The 17,845-nt window shown below is 35.0% G+C and overlaps 1 protein-coding gene and 1 pseudogene across 1 annotated transcript in view; both read right to left on the bottom strand.

The window, feature by feature from the left end:
* The window catches only part of MTREX (Mtr4 exosome RNA helicase), a 102,829-nt gene that overhangs the window by 69,226 nt on the left and 15,758 nt on the right, over window positions 1–17,845 (bottom strand). Inside the window, exons 6-13 of the mRNA XM_038530599.1 lie at window positions 12,944–13,118; window positions 11,576–11,666; window positions 8,709–8,833; window positions 7,498–7,596; window positions 6,901–7,003; window positions 5,127–5,258; window positions 3,285–3,364; window positions 1,696–1,806 (exon numbers count right to left, since the gene is read on the bottom strand). Of these exons, the coding sequence (XP_038386527.1) occupies window positions 1,696–1,806; window positions 3,285–3,364; window positions 5,127–5,258; window positions 6,901–7,003; window positions 7,498–7,596; window positions 8,709–8,833; window positions 11,576–11,666; window positions 12,944–13,118 (916 nt within the window). The remainder of the gene's footprint in view (window positions 1–1,695; window positions 1,807–3,284; window positions 3,365–5,126; window positions 5,259–6,900; window positions 7,004–7,497; window positions 7,597–8,708; window positions 8,834–11,575; window positions 11,667–12,943; window positions 13,119–17,845) is intronic.
* On the bottom strand, window positions 8,858–9,884 carry LOC119870233 (annotated as a pseudogene).

Genomic DNA, 17,845 nt, shown 5'->3' with positions numbered 1-17,845 from the left:
AATATGCTAGTCTTAGCATGTTGTCTTATTAAAATACTAAAAAAAGTAAGTCAGTCGGAGAAGGACAAACATTATATGTTCTCATTCATGTGGGGAATATAAATAATAGTGAAAGGGAATATAAGGGAAGGGAGAAGAAATGTGTGGGAAATATCAGAAAGGGAGACAGAACGTAAAGACTGCTAACTCTGGGAAACGAACCAGGGGTGGTAGAAGGGGAGGAGGGCGGGGGGTGGGAGTGAATGGGTGACGGGCACTGGGGGTTATTCTGTATGTTGGTAAATTGAACACCAATAAAAAATAAATTAAAAAAAATAAAATACTAAAAAATATTTCAGTATTTTATATGTAAAATTACTAAATAATACCTAATGTCCCTTGTGTTCCAGAAAATTTCTAATTCAGGAAAAAAAGTCTTTCTTAAATTCCAGTGGTAGTAACTTGAAGAGGATACTACTACTGGTCTAATGTACAAAGCACAAGACTATAGATTACTTTTCGAAACACAAAGTCACATTTCCTGGCTTTCTGACTAATGGTACAATTTTGGAGTCACCCTTAGAATCTCTCTGAGGGGAGAACAGAATCAGTGACTAAGTACACTTTTAAGACTTTACTAATAAGAACACACAAAAAACTGTGTAGCTTAAGCACACAAAAGTGTGTATTTATATACAAGTAAAGTTACTGAAGTACTTTTAATCTAAATTTTCATGAACAGGGAAGGAGATAAAAACATCTTACTGCATCAACTCAACAGAATGCTATTCACCTATTAAAAAAATGAAAAGATACACATATGACAAACTGGATAATAACATGGGGAGTATAATTTTTTGTTTAAAAACAAGTATTATCTGTATGTTTCCTAGTGGATATTCCTGGGAAGTAAAGGGGAATGATGGTGTTTCATTTTTTAATTTATTTACAATTCCTCTGTTTGACTTTCACCACCACCGAGTATCACTTATAGTTTAAAGAAAAGATTCTTTAAAATGAGCCTCAACAATAATCTAACGAAGGAACATCAACAGGGCTTTATCAGGATGTAGGTGGAAACAGTGACCAATTCATTTTTTTTTTTAAAGATTTTATTTATTTATTCATGAGAGACAGAGAAAGAGGTGCAGAGACACAGGCAGAGGGAGAAGCAGGCTCCATGCAAGGAGCCTGATGTGATCCCCCCCACCCCCGGCTTTTAAAAATCAAGTTCATTATCTAAGTCATTCCACAGGACCTTATTTAAAACACATATACACAGGGATCCCTGGGTGGCTCAGAGGCTTGGCACCTGCCTTTGGCCCAGGGCGTGATCGTGGAGTCCAGGGATGGAGTCCTGCATCAGGCTCCTGGCATGGAGCCTGCTTCTTCCTCTGCCTGTGTCTCTGCCTCTCTCTCTCTCTCTCTCTCTCTGTGTCTATCATGAATAAATAAATAAAAATCTAAAAAACAAAAACAAAAACAAAAACCACACACACACACACACACACTGCTGCCTATAAACAGTGTTCTCAATTTTCAAACTGTTTAGACACATATCTAGCTCAGCTGACAGAGCATGCACCTCTTAATCTCAGGGTTTTATGTTCATCCCCCATGTTGGGGGTAGAGACTACTTAAAAAAACAACAGTAACAATAGTTTTCAAACTATTCATACAACAGAATTCTAAGGCATAATAAAAGTAAAATCTTACCTTTATCAATCCTTCAGAAAATAGAATTTCTATAGTTTCTTTCAAAATAGGAAGTAGACCACCATGGTGAATACCAATCCCTCGCTTCAAAAGAGGAAGTACATGTTCAACCTGTGATTGGAATAATGTTTATTTCTCAAGGATGTACAAAAAGGGAAATAAAAAATGTTAAACTAACCAAATTAAGAAAAGTGGGCATCAAAAAAGGCTGTTTAAGGAAATGTTATAACTTTTTCAGAATAAAAGCAAAAACCAAGCCCATATTCCCATAGATTATTAAACTCAAAATTCAGTATAATTCTCCCTCGCTTTCCTTAATACAAGATATACTTTAAATAAAACTCATATGCATTGCTGCCTCAAATCTTCCAGCATCACTTCATCTCCCAAAATACTAAGAGCAATGAGGGCAAAGTTTGTATCTGCACAATATAAACTTAATAAATACTAGTCACCTCCAAATAAAAATAAATAACTATATAGCCTACTTTACATAAATACGTACTTCATCTAAAAGCAAATGAATTATGAAAGAGTCATCCTCATTAACACTTAAGCAATTGTCATTACATATTTACTTTTTTTTTTTTTAGATTTTTATTTATTTATTCATGAGAGACAGAGAGAGACAGAGAGAGAGGCGCAGAGACACAGGCAGAGGGAGAAGCAGGCTCCCTGCAAGGAGCCCGATGTGGGACTCGATCCCGGATCCCGGGATCAAGCCCTAAGCTGGAGGCAGATGTTCAACCGCTTAGCCACTCAGGCGTCCCACATATCTACTACTAGAACTGTGCTACAATAACAAAGATGTATAAAGACAAGCCTTAGCCCTCAAATACTAATTCAGCTGGGAAAAAAAATTACAAAAAAATCTTCTACAACAATACACACCAGACCAATTAAATCAGAACCTCTGAGAGTGGCCCCCAGTCATCAGTATATTTTAGAAATCCCCAGGCAATTCCAATAGCAAAGGAAAAATCCACTGGATCAAAAGCAGAGTAGACATCAAATTCCTCACTAAACATATGACTTTCATTAGATGTTTTCTTTGGTAGCCTTAGGAATTAAAAAATTTAGTGACTTTGGGGAGCCTGGATGGGTCAGTCAGTTGAGCATCCGACTCAATTTCAGTCATGATCTCAGGGTCATGAGATGGAGCCCCACGTCCAGCTCTGTGTTTAGCATGGAGCCTGCTTGGGATTCTCTGTCTCCCCCTCCCCCAGCCCAACCCCTGCTCATGTTTTTTCTCTCTCTCTCTCAAAAAAAAAAAAAAAGAAAGAAATTTAGTGACTTAAAACTAGCACTAATAACTTTGTATTATTAGGAACAGAAGTAATTTCTAGACCATGCAAGCTTTCAGAGAAGAATTCCCTTAGACAGCACATCTTTTGTCTTGTCATCTTTTCAGAAGTGTAAAATAAAAAAAAAAAAGTATAAAATATAAATCAAAGTATCATTCCAGTGTACAACTTATTTACTGCAGTATGTAAACAATACACTATGTAGCAACAAAACTAAAAAATGCAAACTGAAAATATGCTATCACACTTAACATCCACTTTACTTAAGTCACACTAAATACAAACCTGAGGGAGTTTTTTATCTTCATCAGACAAGCAGTCAATGGCATTACTGAATACTTCTTCAACCATCTTCTTTTCTTCATCTAAGAAAAAATTCAAAGGTAAATAAGTGATACCAAACCTCACAGATTGCACAGAATAGAAGTCTATAAAGAATAAAAGTAGATTCAGCATTTAAGACAGAAGGGAAAGTAGATAGGGACGCTTGAGTGGCTCAGTCAGTTAAACATCTGCCTTTAGCTCAGGTCATGATCCTGGCATCCTGGGATCAAGTCCTACATCGGGCTCCCTACACAGTAGGGAGTCTGCTTTTCTCTCTGCCTCTGCCCCTCCCCCCAGCTCATGTGCACATGTGTGCTCTCAAATAAAATCTTTAAAAAAAGGAAAAGTAGGTTAAAATTATCATTCATTGCCTTTCAAAACATATCTAACAGAATTAATCTATGAATAAAAGTAGCCTATTACAAAATTAATAACAAAAATTATACTAAGTGCCATATATCTAATATTTAAGTCTAACAATTACAGATTACAGGTATTATTATTATCCATTATTGAGGAAAGGGAGGTTTAGAGCAAATAATGGAAACTGCTATTAACTATTAGAGAAGCAATGCCAAAGCCTATGCTTTTAAACATTATATTGCCTTCTTATAAAGTGTCTATTAAATAACAGGTAGTCAATAAACATCTGTTCAATTAATCAATATATGACCCTGCAACATTAAGCAAATGCAGCACTGATAGTTATAAGAAAATATTTGAGTAATTTGCTCAATTAAAAAATAAAATATTACTAACTTTAGGAGTTTATGTAGGATATGTTATTATTTTGCTCATGAATAAGTAAAAAGTAGCTCTAAAAGTACATGGGTTTAATTCTGTGCCTTGATAATGGAGGCAATGCAACTGACATTTGATTCTGGATGACTGAGGATATTATTTACTTCTCATTATATAGGATTACATATGTAAAAGGATAAACTGAATAATAAGTGGGATGGTATTCAATATGCTGAATGTTTTGATAGTCTATGCTACTACCTAGCTCTGTGAATTTAAGTAAGTTATACTTACAAATAATATGTGAGAATAACTGGTTAATTTAATACAAGTTATCTTACTATATTTAAAAGGTTACACCACAGTTAGGTAAAGGACAGGTCATCCTCATTTGGATTTCTTTTTTTTTTTTTTTTTAAGATTTTATTTATGAGAGAGAGAGAGAGAGAGGGGCAGAGACACAGGCAGAGGGGGAAGCAGGCTCCATGCAGGGAACCTGACATGGGACTCAATCCCAGTTCTCCAGGATCAGGCCCTGGGCTGAAGGTGGCGCTAAACTGCTGAGCCACCTAGGCTTCCCTTTTTTTTTTTTCCCTTAAAGATTTTATTTATTTATGAGAGACACACAGAGAGAGAGAGAGAGAGAGAGAGAGAGAGTCGTTTGGATTTCTAGAATAATGAAGCATAGTACTTTCTATACAGAAAGTGATCTGACCAAGAAACCTAACCTTAAGTCGTCAGAGAACCACAGTAACAAAGGAGCTTATAGCAATAAAGTACAAGAGGGTATAAACTAATATTTTCAGGAGGGATCTTTGGATTTTACATAGAGTAATACCTTTATACCTCCCAATAAAACAAAACAAAGGAAAGGAAAAGAAGGAAATAAAATAGGGTCTTAAAGCTTTTACAAATGCATGAGTACCATGAGTACCTCCTGTGACTGTAACATGAACTGCATATCCTAGCAATACACAATAGATTAATCACAACAGATTAACAATATTAAAATATATTTACATTTTCATATAACATTAAGACCGTACTGAAGTTATATAGTACCTGTGTTAAAATCTAATTTGGTCATCTGAAGTGCATAGGCTTCACAATCCTTCTTACTAAAACTGAAAATAATTACAGGCTGAAAATTTCTTTCCATAATCATCTTCACAATCTTGAACACATTTGATGGTCCTGCAAAAACAGTACATATACCAACCCAAAAATTAACTCAGGATGGATTATAGAGCTAAATATAAAATCTCTAACTATATAAACGCTTAAAAACTATATAGGAGTAAATTTCCATGATTCGTTATTAGGCAAAGCATTCTTAGGTATGATACCGATAGCACAAACAACAAAAGAAAAAAAACAGATAAACTGTATTTCACTAAAATTAAAAACTTTTGTACTTCGATACCAACAATCAAGTGAAAAGACCTTTACCCACAGAATGGGAAAAAATAGGTAAGGGTCTACTATTCAGAGCATATAAAGAATTCTTACAACTCAACAACAACAAAAAAATGACAATTTCATTTTTAAATGGGGAAAAGATCTGAATAAGTAGTTCTCCAATAAGATATACAAATAGCCAACAAGCACATGAAAAGATACTCAACACATCATTAGCCATGAGAAAAATATAAATCAAAATCATAGGGGCGCCTGGGTAGCTCAGTGGTTGAGTGTCCACCTTTGGCTCAGGTCATGATCCTGGGGCCCTGGATCACATCCTATCAGGCTCCTCTCATGGAGCCTGCTTCTCCCTCTTTCTATGTCTCCACCTCTCTGTCTCTCATGAATAAATAAAATCTTAAAAAAAAAAAAAAAAAAAAAAAACATATGATTTACCAGTTCATACCACAAGGCTGACTATATTCAAAGAGACATATTATAGTGAGTATTAGCAAGGATGTGGAGGAAATGGAAACTTCATAACCTTCTGATGGGAGTGTAAAATGGAGGTGCCATTTTGGGAAAATATTCTGGCAGTTATTCAAAAGGTTAAACATAAAAATACCATGACTTAGCAATACCACTGCTAGGTATACACTCTAGAGAAAAGAAAACATACATTTATATAAGCTTATATATAAATGCATGTTTTATAAATTTATAAATATAAATTTATATAAAAATTGGAGAACACAAATATTTATACCAGCATTATTCACAACAATCAACAAAGAGAAATAACCCAAATGTTCAACAACTGATGAATGGATAAATAAAATGTGATATATTCATATAATGGAATGCTATTTCATTGTAAAAGGGTTTAAGAGTATTGATTGACACATGCTGTAACGTGGATGACCCTTGAAAACATGCTAAATGAAATAAGCCAGTTGCAAAAAGCCACACAAATTATGATTCCATTTATTTGAAACACTCAGAAAAGGAAAATAGACATAGAAAGGCAGATTACTGATTGTGTGAGGTTGAGGGGCAGGAGAAGACTTTAGGAGAAATACAGAATAACTGGTAATGGATACAGGGCTTCTTTCTGACTCGATGAGTATGTTCTGGAATTAGTGGCCGCACAAGTTTGTGAATATACTAAAATACACTGAACTACATACACACTTAAAAATGGTAATTTTTATGGTATGTGAATTATATATCAATAAAAAAATTGTGATGGTTGCATAATTCTGTTAATATACTAATAACCATAAAATTGTAGATTTTAATGGATAAACTGTATAGTATGTGAATTATACCTTAATATCATATATGAAAATGAGATGAACCTTTTATCCCATTTTATCATATACTATCTATTTATACAGTTTTCTGAGGGAAAAAAGTGAACAAAGTTCCACTTTACCTTTTGTTCCTCCTTTCCGCCCCTTCTGATCTCCTTTTGCCAAATCACCTGCATCTCGAAGTACTTGCATCGCAGTATTAAAATTATCTTCTCTGAAGTCACCCTGGAATCAGATACTTTTCTATGTAACCTTGCTAATATTTAACCACAATCCAAACCCTTTTTTTTTAAATCCAAGCCTTTTTCATATTTCAAAACAAAGCTTCCTCAAAAAAAAAGTAATAACTATTACAAAGGTCAGTAAAAGAATGAAAAATGTTGTACATAATAGGTAATAAAAGGTGACAAAGATATTAAAACTGGAAAAACAAAAGATGTCTGAAACATGCCCTAAGTCCCTATTCTTCAGACATTTTAAAACACTGAAAAAGAAGGAAAAAAAAAACTGAAAAGAAGAAAAATCTTAATTCATGCCTAAGAGAAACACAAGTCTTAAATATAATTTTGGAAATAAAAATACACACAAAGCCAACAGTTCTGGACCATAAACTACCTAAGAAAAAAATGGACTTATACTATTCTACTTCAGTTTTAGGAAAAATAGGTATAAACAACCAAGGGTGACATTATAGGGAAGAATCACAATTACTCCCTTACATTTTCATCAACAACAAGGTGCAGGCCATCTCCCCCTGCTGGAAAAATGTAGTGCTGCAATGGAGTAGGCCGGTAATCTGTGTAAATTACATGACAAGGCTGTAAAAGAAAAAAACAAACAAACAACAAAAAATCAACAATTAAACACATTTTTATGTCTTCAAAATAATACAGTATATTTAACTTACCTAAAAGACCTTGGGGAAATAAACTTTTGAATTCAACATTTCAAAAGAAGAAAAAAACTTAAAAAATTTAAAAAACCAGGCAAGAGAAAAATGTGGAACAATTAGGTCTACTGAATTATACTACCATCTATTCAATTTTATCAATCAGGGCCAAATATATGATATGAGTCTCAATAATGATCTTGGATTCAGACCCTAGACCTGTGATGCCATAATTATAGATGATGCCTGTTCCTACACAGCAGTAGTATGGTGACACAGAATACTCCCTGAAGTAAAATAGGATTTTTCTGCCCCACAGAGGGTTTTCAAAGGTTTAGTAAATCAGCAGATTGATCTAGCTCCTCCAGAAGATCCAATAGGTTTCTATCCTACAGAAGCAATACAGATGTTACAAAAATGTCATCAGAGAGCTTATAAAACAGGTAACAACTTGTAAGAACACTGGTATAAAGGAAAAATAAAGACAGGAAAATAAAACCAAGAATAAATTTAGCACAAATGAACAAATGCTTGTTATAAGGTCCTATACTCCTGCTAAAGTTGGACTACAAAAACAATTGGGAAACACAGTCAGTAAAAAGGCTGACAGTGTTCACATAGGAAGAATCAAATCACATGCTCAGGAGATGTCGTCCAGTTTCGTCCTAGTACTAGATCTTAGAGGAAATTCTCTACTACAAGGCCTCACTCTATGAGTAAATGCAGTAGTTTCCAAACCTGGCAAATCATCAGATCAACTTAGGAGCTTTTAAGAGTTAGCTCACAAGCCCCTACTCACAGAGATGTTGATATACAGGGTTTAAGATAGCACTTAGAAATACAAACTTGTAAAAAAAAAAGAAATACAAACTTGTAAAAACCAAGTCACATGATTTTGATAAGCTTGCCGGATGTGAGAAGTACTTTTACATTAAAATGTCTTCTTAATTCTAAGTGGCATCAAGAACAAAGTATAAAAGATAGTAGAGCCAACTTACAATGTTTTAAATATTGAAGACACCAAAAAAAAAAAAAAAATACCTGTTTATGTAAATGGCAAATCCATTCAGCAAACTGTCGGGCATTTGGAATAGTAGCCGAAAGAAACACATAGTGGACATTGTCAGGAAGCAGAATAATAGTTTCTTCCCATACAACACCACGCTCTGAAAAAAATACATATACTTTGGAATTTACTGACAAGTAATCTAATATTATTTTCTCTCAAGCACAATAATTAAGAATGCAGACCACTTTACACAAAGATATTTTTAGCCACAGACCCCCTAATGAAAACTACTTTAGTTCTTACCATGAATTTGTCCAGTAGAAAGTTAGTAGACTAAACCCCTAAAAACACAATGTGCTCTGAAATAATAGCCTGCAAAGAACAGCTCCACACGGTATCCTTCTCACACAGCATAACAAGAATCCCTGACAATGGAAATAGTATTTCCATCTCACTTTGAGAAAGAGAAGTTAATTAATGCCTTTTAGAAAAGTTATAACAACAAATCTATTTATTTATTTATTTACTTACTTACTTACTTACTTATTGTTAAAAGATTTTATTTGAGAGAAAGCACATGAGCAAGGGGAAGAGCAGAGAGGGGGAGACGTGCTGACTCCCCGTCAAGACCTGAGCCAAAGGCAGACGCTTAGCAGACAGAGCCACCACACAGGTGTCCCCTAGTCACACTTTAAATACTTCGTTGTCAGGGGCCATTTCTATCACTGCAGAAAGTTCTATCAGACAGTGCTACGTGAGATCTAACAGGAGGGGGAATTCAGTACTTCACAAATCAGGACACAACAGCAGCTCAGCTGAAAAGTCTTACATTTATTACTGAACCAACCTACTGGTATAGAGGCACATTTATTACTGAACCAACCTACTGGTATAGAGGCATAGTAACAGAGAAAATCATTCCCTTGATAAGACATGTCTATTGGCCAGGTAGGAAGGATGTTTCCATTTTGATAGGATAGGAACATGTGATCTCCATGCAGCTTAAATATGTGTGCCAATTATGTTTGCTATTTCATGATTGCGATGCTTCCTCATAGACCCAGCTTGGTTCTTCTCCAGTGCCTCCTCTTGGAGTTGTACCTGATTTTATTACCAGTTTTCATCCAAATCCACTGGGGAATAGGACGATTCTGCTTTTGTTTCTTGGCCAGGAATCACTTGATTCTGAAAGTCTTGTGAGAAGACATGGTGATCACAGTCAACCACACGCAACCAGGATGGCGGCAGAAAGGAGACAGCTTATTTATTTATTCATGAGAGACACAGAGAGAGAGGCAGAGACACAGGCAGAGGGAGAGGCAGGCTCCATGCAGGGAGCCTGACGTGGGACTCAATCCTGGGTCTCCAGGATCCTGCCCTGGGCTGAAGGCGGCACTAAGCCGCTAAGCCACGGGGGCTGCCCTATAGCAACAAATTTCAAAGATACACCATTACTATACCATATAGCATCTTTCACCCAAATAACCCTCGTGATCTCTAGACATGAAAGATCTGATAAGCAGCAAAACTATGTCACTTTTTATTAAATGAAAAAAAAAAAAAAACCCTAGAAAAATCAGTTGAGAGATTCCTCTTAAAACAAACAAATACAGGATTCATGATTTTAAAACCAGAACAGCTCTGTTCAGAACCTAGGTGGCTCAGTGGTTGAGCATCTGCCTTTTGCTCAGGGCATGATGCTGGGGTCCTGGCATGGAGTCCCACATCAGGTTTCCTGCAGGGAGCCTACTTCTCCCTCTGCCTAGGTCTCTGCCTCTCAGTCTCTCATGAATAAATAAATAAAATCTTAAAAAAAAAAAAAAAAAACTTTAATTTTTTAAATAATTTTTATAATTTTTTAAATTTATTTATTTATGAAAGTCACAGAGAGAGAGAGAGAGAGAGAGAGAGAGAAAGAGAGGCAGAGACATAGGCAGAGGGAGAAGCAGGCTCCATGCACCGGGAGCCCGACGTGGGATTCGATCCTGGGTCTCCAGGATCGCGCCCTGGGCCAAAGGCAGGCACTAAACCGCTGCGCCACCCAGGGATCCCTAATTTTATGAATTTGAAAGGGGTGAAATGTTTAAAAGGTAAATGATTTCATAAATTATATTACTTTCACTATAAATATACGTTAACTCAGTGCTTTAGTTTAAATAAAAGCTGAGTTTAAATATGTACATATGTAACTTTTAAATGTTAACATTAGCTCTCCCAGTTCCACTCAAAATTCCAAGTATACTTACTTTTCCCTACAGCAGTGTAATGGTTCAAGTAAACGGATATTTATTTTTTCTCTCATTTTATTTCATAATCCCTATTTTATTTTATTTTTTTAACCATAAACCCACATTTCTTAGTTTTTAAAAACTGAAATACTAATAAAAATCCAAGTAAGTTAACTCCAGGCTGAAAATCTTAAAAATTTCTTTAACGCTGATTTTAGAGAGTTCTCTATTAAAAGCAAACTAGCTTCAGGGCGCCTGGGTGGCTCAGTTGGTTAAGCATCTGCCTTCAACTCGGGTCATGATCTCTGGATCCTGGGATCAAGCCCTGAGTCAGGCTCCCTGCTCAGCAGGGAGCGTGCTGCTTCTTCTCCTTCTGCCTCTCTCCCCTGCTTGTTCATTCTCTCTCTCCCAAATAAAATCTTTAAAAAAAATTTTTTTTAATTCCAATTGTTTTGTATGAATTTGCATTTTTTTCACCCAGTTACTATTTAAGAAGTGGCATTTAAATGAGATCCCATCAGAAATACTATATCATGTTTCCCACAATTTAGTTTACTACAACTCTAGCCACATGAAAACTAAAAGCAACATTCAACAACTACTTATTCAAAATTCCTAAAGCCTTTAAGGAAAACACATGGCACACATTTCAGCAACATGACAGAACATACCTGAATCTCTCATGTAATGAATTTCATCAAATATGACCCATGCTACTTCTCGCATAACTTCAGAACCTCTGTACAGCATACTTCTTAAAATCTAAAAAAAAATATAAACAATTTAGCAAAATTTTAACATTACAGAAGTTCATCTTCCTAAAGAGGAATTTTGGAAATGCTTTTTTAATGGAAAAAAATAATTTTAGGTTACATATTTTAAATATGTTTCATAAACCAAATAATATTCCTTCTCTCTTAAAACCAAAATAAGTGACTTCTCAACAGTTACTAATTAGATACAGTTCATGGAATTACCACCACTACCTGCACATATGTTAAATATGAACCCACTTTATTGTACATATAATACTTATCACAAAACCCACATTGTCTAGGACATGAAAGTAACTTAAAATGGTCTTCTATTTAATGTATGGTACCTTATACTGTTTACTGATTTTTTTTGCTTCATCTCACAACATGGATATTCTCTGGCAACTAGTATTCTGATTTTTGAGTTAAAGAACATCTTCCACACATGGAAAAACGCTTTGGGAATGGAAACTTACTTTGGGTACCAGAATGAAAAGTGAGCAATGCTTTTGCCTGGCAGACCAGAAGTTAATTTATGCTGTCTATTGTATCATGTCCTTGTAAAATGCAGGGATATAATTCAAGAATGTATAAAAGATACATCTGTATAAAGATAGCTGTGCTCAAAACCTAAGATATTATAAGTATATATGTTTTAAGTGAAACTTGACTATCACCATGGGGAAGAAGCTAAACTTAACTGGACATTTTTAAAAAGTTATTGATGTATTTTTATCAACACTAAGATGCAAAAATAAAAAATCAAATGGAAAGAAAAGCCACTACTTACGTGAATCTATGTATGCAAAACCGTCAATGTCACCGACAGTAAGTCTTTTAAAAATATTAGGTGAAAAATAATTCTATCAATGATAGTCATGGGTGGCCCGGGTGGCTCAGTGGTTTAGTGCCACCTTCAGCCCAGGGCCTGAACCTGGAGACCCGGGGCTGAGCCCCACGTCAGGCTCCCTACATGGAGCCTGCTTCTCCCTCTATGTCTCTGCACCCCCTTCTCTCTCTGTGTCTCTCATTAATAAATAAATAAAACCTTAAAAGAAATGACAGTCATGTGACAAATAACAGAATTAATAATTTACACTTAAATTTATATAATTACTAAATCCTTTAAAGGTGAACTTCTCCTTTTCAAGTAAATCTACTCAAAAAATAAAGTATTACATTTTATCTATATAGATCAACTGATAAAGCATTAGATGTTCTAATTGAATAGATAAATTAATAAAATTAAAAAGGAAAAACTGGATTAAGCATTATATAAATTACCTCTGTGGTCATAACAAGACAAGATGCTGTAGGATTAATAGTAACATCTCCAGTCATCAAACCAACATCTTGAAATTCTTCATACATTTCCCGGTATTTCTGGTTACTCAGAGCCTTAATTGGGCTGGTAAATATTACACGCTGTTTTTCCCTTAAGGCTAATGCAATGGCATACCTAAAAATGTGAAAGCAAATAAGAATAAAGTATTCAAAACCTTTTCTTTAAACTACATAATTTTTTAAAAATTCTATTAACGTATAAATTATGTCCCAACTTCCCCTAGTTACTTATCTTAATGGACTTTGCAGAACATTAATATCTTATTCTACTTACTAGTAACAAGCTCTTAAAATAATAATTATAATAATAAATATGAAGTGTAGTGGTCTAAATAAACAAGAATATTTAACTGTGGACTACTGAAATTAACGTAACTTAATTACTAATACCAAAAGATTACTAAAGGTTACCCTGTTTCTTGGAAGTAAAAAACTTTTAGTTCTAGAAATGGGTCTCCAAAAGTTTAGAGGCTCTGCCTGTCACTTTATACATACATATATACAATTAGCAAACCCTGGAAAATGAAATTTTGTTCTTCTGAGTTTCAAAAATAAGTTCATCCAGATGTATTCTTTCCCACATGTAATAATTATCAAATCATTCCTTGCTTGGGAGTCATGGTGGGTTCTAATTTTGAAAAGTTCATGCACAGCTATTAACAAAATGTAATAGTGTAGTTTTTTTTTTTTTTTAATTCTATTAGGTATTTAAATAAAGACTATGAAATGATAACTAAGGTTAGCACTGTGGTAGAGTGTCCTTGTTTAAAATATAATTCTGGCCCAAAACAGGCTCATAATCTAATTGGGGAAACAAAAATATTACTCATCACAAACATATAACCTTACTCTCCAAACACTGAAATAACTAAAAGCTGTCCAAACATTATCAAATACATAGTTTAAGAGATAGATATGAAACTGAAAAGGATATAGAGATGCTACAATATATTATCTAAAATGTCCACTTTCGAACAAAAATTTAGAAGATACAAAAAGAAACAGGAAGTATTATCCATACATAGGGGAAAAAAGCAGTCATGAGAAACTAATTCTCAGTGGGTCCAGATGTTGGACTCAGTAGACAAAGACTTAAATGCAGCTATCCGAAACATGTCCAGAAAATAGAAGTCATGTACTAAGAAAGGAAATAGAAAGTAATTATTCAACAGGCCATTACAAGAGAGATGTCAAAACTACACCATAAATAAATGAAAACACTACAGATGAAAAGTATTAACTAAAATGAAGAATTCACTAGATGGGCTCAAGAGCAGATCTGAGATGATAGAATAGTATTGGTAAATATGCAGTATCACTAGATACGAAGATAAATCAACAAAAATGACCAAATTTAAAGAAAGAAACAAAAGAAAAAAAATAGTGTCCCAGCGGAAGTTCCAAAGTGAGATAAAAGTATTTCAAAAAATAACAATGAAAACTTCCTAAATTTGTTTAAAAATATATTAATCTACAGATCTGACAAGAACAATGAACCAAAGCAGGAAAAAATAAAAAAGAATCTCACCTAGAAGCACTGTCAAACTGCTGAATAACAAAGACAAATAGAAAACCTTCACAGGGGACACCTGAGAGGCTCAGCAGTTGAGCATCTGCCTTCAGCTCAGGGCATGATCCCAAGGTCTGGGATCAAGTCCCGTATCAGGCTCCATTGTGGGGAGCCTGTTTCTACCTCTGCCTGTGTCTCTGCCTCTCTCTGTCTCTGTCTCTTAAAAAAAAAAAAAGAAAAGAAAAGAAAGCCTTCACAGCAGCAGCAAAACATTAAGCACTGGAAAACATTAAAAGACTCAAACTTTTGAAGATAAAAAATCCAATGTCTGATTTGAAATACAATGGATAAAAATGAAATCAGATTAGACATTGCAGGAAAAAAAAGATGAATAAACTTGAAGACTTGTCAAGAAAATCTGTCTAAAGTGAAAAAGAATAAACTCAAAAAAAAAACCAAAATAATAAAAACAGTATAAGTGGGCTTTGAGACAACCTAAAGTGGCATGATAGAAGTTGAAGTCCCCAAGGAACTAGGAGGAAGGAGAATGCTTGAAAAAAAAAAAAAAAAAGCTGAAAATATCCCAAATGTGATATAAAATATAATACACGTACAAATCTGAAAGCCCAATAAACTCAAGCATAAGAAAAGTGAGAACTATGTAAAACCACATTATAATCAAATTACTTCAAGACAATGATGAAATTAAAAGCAGCCAAACATTCTATCGAGGCAATATGCAAGGAAGCAGAGAAATGCAGGGAAGTCAATCAAAACAAATGAAAACAGTAACAAGATGAAAAAAGGAGCAACAAGGACATTTAAACAGTTTGTAACAGTATTCCATAAGTTTAAGAAGCTAGGAAAAGGGTGCCGGGATGGCTCAGGAGGCTAAGAGTGTGCCTTTGGCTAGGTCATGATCTGAGGGTCCTGGGATTGAGCCCCACATAGGGCTCCCTGCTTAGTGGGAAGTCTGCTTCTCCCTCTCTCTACCCAAACTGCCCCCTCTCAGCTTGCAATGCTCTCAAATAAATAAATAAAATCTTAAAAAAAAAAGCTAAATGAAGTTAAGTACTAAGTAGAGATACTGGAAATAAAACAATAAAAATCACACACACAACTGAACTTCTCTAGTAAGGAAAACTATAATATCTGAGATGAAAATGCAATGAATGGGATTAATAATATAATAGACAATGTAGAAGCAAAAGGTAATGGAAGACACTGCGTTAGAAAAGGCCCAAAATGAAACACAGAAAAATGGAAAATATCAGTGTATCATGAGACAACTTTAAGTGGCCTAATATACTCCTAATTAGAGTTCTCAAAGAAGAGCCATAGGGAGCAATGAAAAACAAACCCAGAGCTTAAGAAACATGAAAACAACTATACCAAGCCTCATCATAAACAAACTGCTTAAAACCAATGATAAAGATAAAACCTTAAAGTAGCCAAGAAAAAGATACATTATCTGCAGAGGAACAAGGTAAGGTTGACAGGGGATTTCCGGTCATAAACTACACAAGTCCCAAAGGTACTCTTAGAATTAGAATTCTAGGGGATCCCTGGGTGGCGCAGGGGTTTAGCGCCTGCCTTTGGCCCAGGGCGCGATCCTGGAGACCCGGGATCGAATCCCACGTCGGGCTCCCTGCATGGAGCCTGCTTCTCCCTCTGCCTGTGTCTCTGCCTCTCTCTCTCCCTCTCTCTCTCTGTGTGACTATCATAAATAAAAAAAAAGATTAAAAAAAAAGAATTATAATTCTATATGGAGTGCAAACAGCTTTCAAAAATGAAGACAAAGTAAAAGTTATTTTATTTTTATTATTTATTTTTTTAGTAAAAGGTATTTTAGACATAAAAAGTTGAAAGGATTTTTCATTAGAAGATTTGTACTACTATAAATGTAAAAGAGTTTTTCCAGGAAAAAGAAAAATAATGCCACACAGAAATCTGGATCAAATAACATACCAAAACATCAAATTATTTTGGAAACATACCAAAAGCATTTCCCAAATATACCAAATCAAACAAAATCTGTGGTGTAGCTAAAGCAATATTAAAGAAAAACTTGTACCACTAAATGCCTATATTAGTGAAAGACAGGTCTCAAATCAATTACTTCATCTTTCCTCCATAAAGCTAGAAAAAGGAGAGCAAATGAGTCCCCCAAATCTGAATCTGACTCATAAAATAGAAAATAAAACAGAGCAAAATCAATGAAACCAAAAACTTTTTCTCTAAGATCAGTATGACTGATCACCCTCTAACAGGCTGACCATTAAAAAAATACATTACCCTGATAGCAAAACTAGGAAAGGATATTACAATTAACTACAGACCAATATCCTTTATGAACAAAGACGCAAAAATTCTTAACACATTTTTAGAAAAATCTAATCCAATAATATATTTACCAACATGAATTTTTTGAGGTTCCTAGAACCCAATGACACATGGGGGACTCCTCTACTAATAACACCAAGCAATTCTTACCAGTAGGGTGTTGAGAATTCAACTAAATTCTGATATTCACCAGAGACAGCATCAGATTCTATAGACTAAGGGCTCAGTTCTACAAACACTGCCTTCCAGCCCCCACTTCAGATGCCAGTAGCAAGTCCTAAGCCAGTTACCTGTGCTTCTGACCAATCGGTTTCAGATTGAAGGTTCCAACAGCTTCCTCCTTGGTATGGACCAATTGGCTAAAGCAGCTCACAGAACTCAGGACACACTTAATTTATCAGTATACTAAAGAATATATGAATCAACAACTGGATGAAGAAATACATGGGAAAAAGATGAAGAGCTCCCATGCCCTTCCCATCCAGGTGCGCCATCTCCTGGAACATCTGTTCTAGGAACACCTGCACGTTACTAACCTGAAAACCCAATGACCCGAGTTCTTTTGTTTTTTTATGGAAGCTTCACTACAGAATCATGACTAAGTCATTGGCCACTGGCTGATTCAACCTCCAGCCCTTTTCCATCTATCCTCAGTGGAGGTCAGGGAAGAGGGTGGGTGGAAAATCATATAAGTGGTTCTCCTGGGTATCAGCCCCTCTTCCAAGTCACATAATTAATTTAATAAAAGACATCTTTACTGCTCTTATCACATGAAATTTCCAACAGTTTTAGGAATCCTGACTTAGAAACCATGGATAAAACCACTGGAATGACCAAATATATATTTTTTATAAATCACAATACTGCAGTTTATTAATAGGTGTATTTATCATGACCTTGCAGAGTTTATCTCAGGATGGTTTATTATTTTAAAATTAATGCATTCATCATAGTAACAGAAAAAAGAAGCATTTGACAAGATATAATAA

Source organism: Canis lupus, chromosome 2 (assembly GCF_011100685.1).
Source record: "Canis lupus familiaris isolate Mischka breed German Shepherd chromosome 2, alternate assembly UU_Cfam_GSD_1.0, whole genome shotgun sequence".
Lineage (NCBI taxonomy): Eukaryota > Metazoa > Chordata > Mammalia > Carnivora > Canidae > Canis > Canis lupus.
The sequence above is the reverse complement of the archived record's forward strand: the minus strand, read 5'-3'. Positions and strand labels throughout refer to the sequence as shown.